The sequence below is a fragment of the Buceros rhinoceros genome, unplaced genomic scaffold (genome assembly GCF_000710305.1).
Source record: "Buceros rhinoceros silvestris isolate BGI_N320 unplaced genomic scaffold, ASM71030v1 scaffold27368, whole genome shotgun sequence".
NCBI lineage: Eukaryota > Metazoa > Chordata > Aves > Bucerotiformes > Bucerotidae > Buceros > Buceros rhinoceros.
In genome coordinates, this window is record NW_010427866.1 from 2,440 (window position 1) to 3,698 (window position 1,259).

The window sequence follows — 1,259 nt, forward strand, 5'->3', positions numbered from 1 at the left end:
GACAGCTCCTGGGATGGTCCTGGAGGGAAACTGAGGCAGAGCACGGGGTGACACACAGCCCCCAGGTCACCTCTGATGGTCTGGCAGAGCTGGGTGCTTGGGCGATGCCGTCCTGATGACTTGGAGGAGGACGTGGTCCTGTGTGGCACGGGAGTGGCACAGGCAGCTCCCGGCTGGGATCCCGCCTTCGTTGTGGCCACCCCTTCAGCAGGGTCACCCCTTTGTCAGGGACACCCCCCTTCGCCAGGACCCACCTCCCCAAACCCAAGTCTGTTGTCACCAGGCAAGTAAAGATTAATCAGAGAGGAGCAGCGAGGTGTCGTGAGCCCTTGGACCCCAAAGAGCCGAACCTCCCCATGTTTCCCCACGGCCGGGGGTGCCCGCGGGTACCAGGAAGGAGAAGATTCATAAAAATCATGGGCGCCGTTCCTGCGTTGCGTGCTTGGTGGATTTTGCCCCCAAATCTGCCAGCTTCTCTTTTTTTCGCACGTGTCGCCGAGGAGCGATGGACCAGGGATCATCTCCCCGACCATGCTGGGACCCCGCGTGTGGCTCTCCCTGACGCACCGTGGGTGTCACCGGTGGTGTGAGCTCCATGGGCCGGGCGTGCAGAGCAATCACGAGCTTCCCAGCAGGAAATCCCGCTGGCAACGAGAAGCTGTTGGCTGCTGTACCTGCTTTAGTTCCACTTGCAGGTCTCTCTAATGGATCGTACTGCTCCGATTTCCTCTTCCTCCTGGAAACTGCTCCTTCCCAGGAGCACCGGGGATGGCGGCCGGCCCGGAGCGAGAGTGAAGCAGCTCCTCTGGACAAGCTTCCCCTCTCTTCTCCAAACAGGTTGTTGCAAAGAGGGGCAAGGACTACATCCTGAAGCACATCCCAAACATGCACAAGGACCAGTTTGCCCTGACCGCCTCTGAAGCCCATCTCAAGTACATCAAGGAGGCCGTGCGGCTGGATGACGTGGCCGTGCACTACTACAGGTTGTACAAGGTGAGACCTGGCTGCCAGCCTGGGTCGGGCTTTGGATTCGGGGCTTGTTTTTATTAAAAGGACCAATTTTGAAGGTATTTTGGGAAGACCTGCATTTGAATTGGTCTCGAGGGCAGGGCTTCGCTCCAAAAGGCAGAGAGATCATCGAATCCCAGGATGGTTTGGGTTGAAGGGACCTTCCGAGCTCACCCAGCGCAACCCCCTGCAGGGAGCAGGGACATCTGCACCCAGAGCAGGGGGCTCAGAGCCCCAAGGGCCAACCTGAC

The 1,259-nt window shown here is 59.3% G+C and overlaps 1 protein-coding gene across 1 annotated transcript in view; it reads left to right on the forward strand.

Moving 5' to 3' along the window:
• LOC104498673 (FERM domain-containing protein 6-like) overlaps window positions 1-1,259 on the forward strand; it is a gene marked incomplete at its 3' end in the record, with an annotated part of 4,342 nt that overhangs the window by 2,403 nt on the left and 680 nt on the right. The window contains exon 4 of the mRNA XM_010142082.1: window positions 838-993. Coding sequence (XP_010140384.1) covers window positions 838-993 — 156 coding nt within the window. The remainder of the gene's footprint in view (window positions 1-837; window positions 994-1,259) is intronic.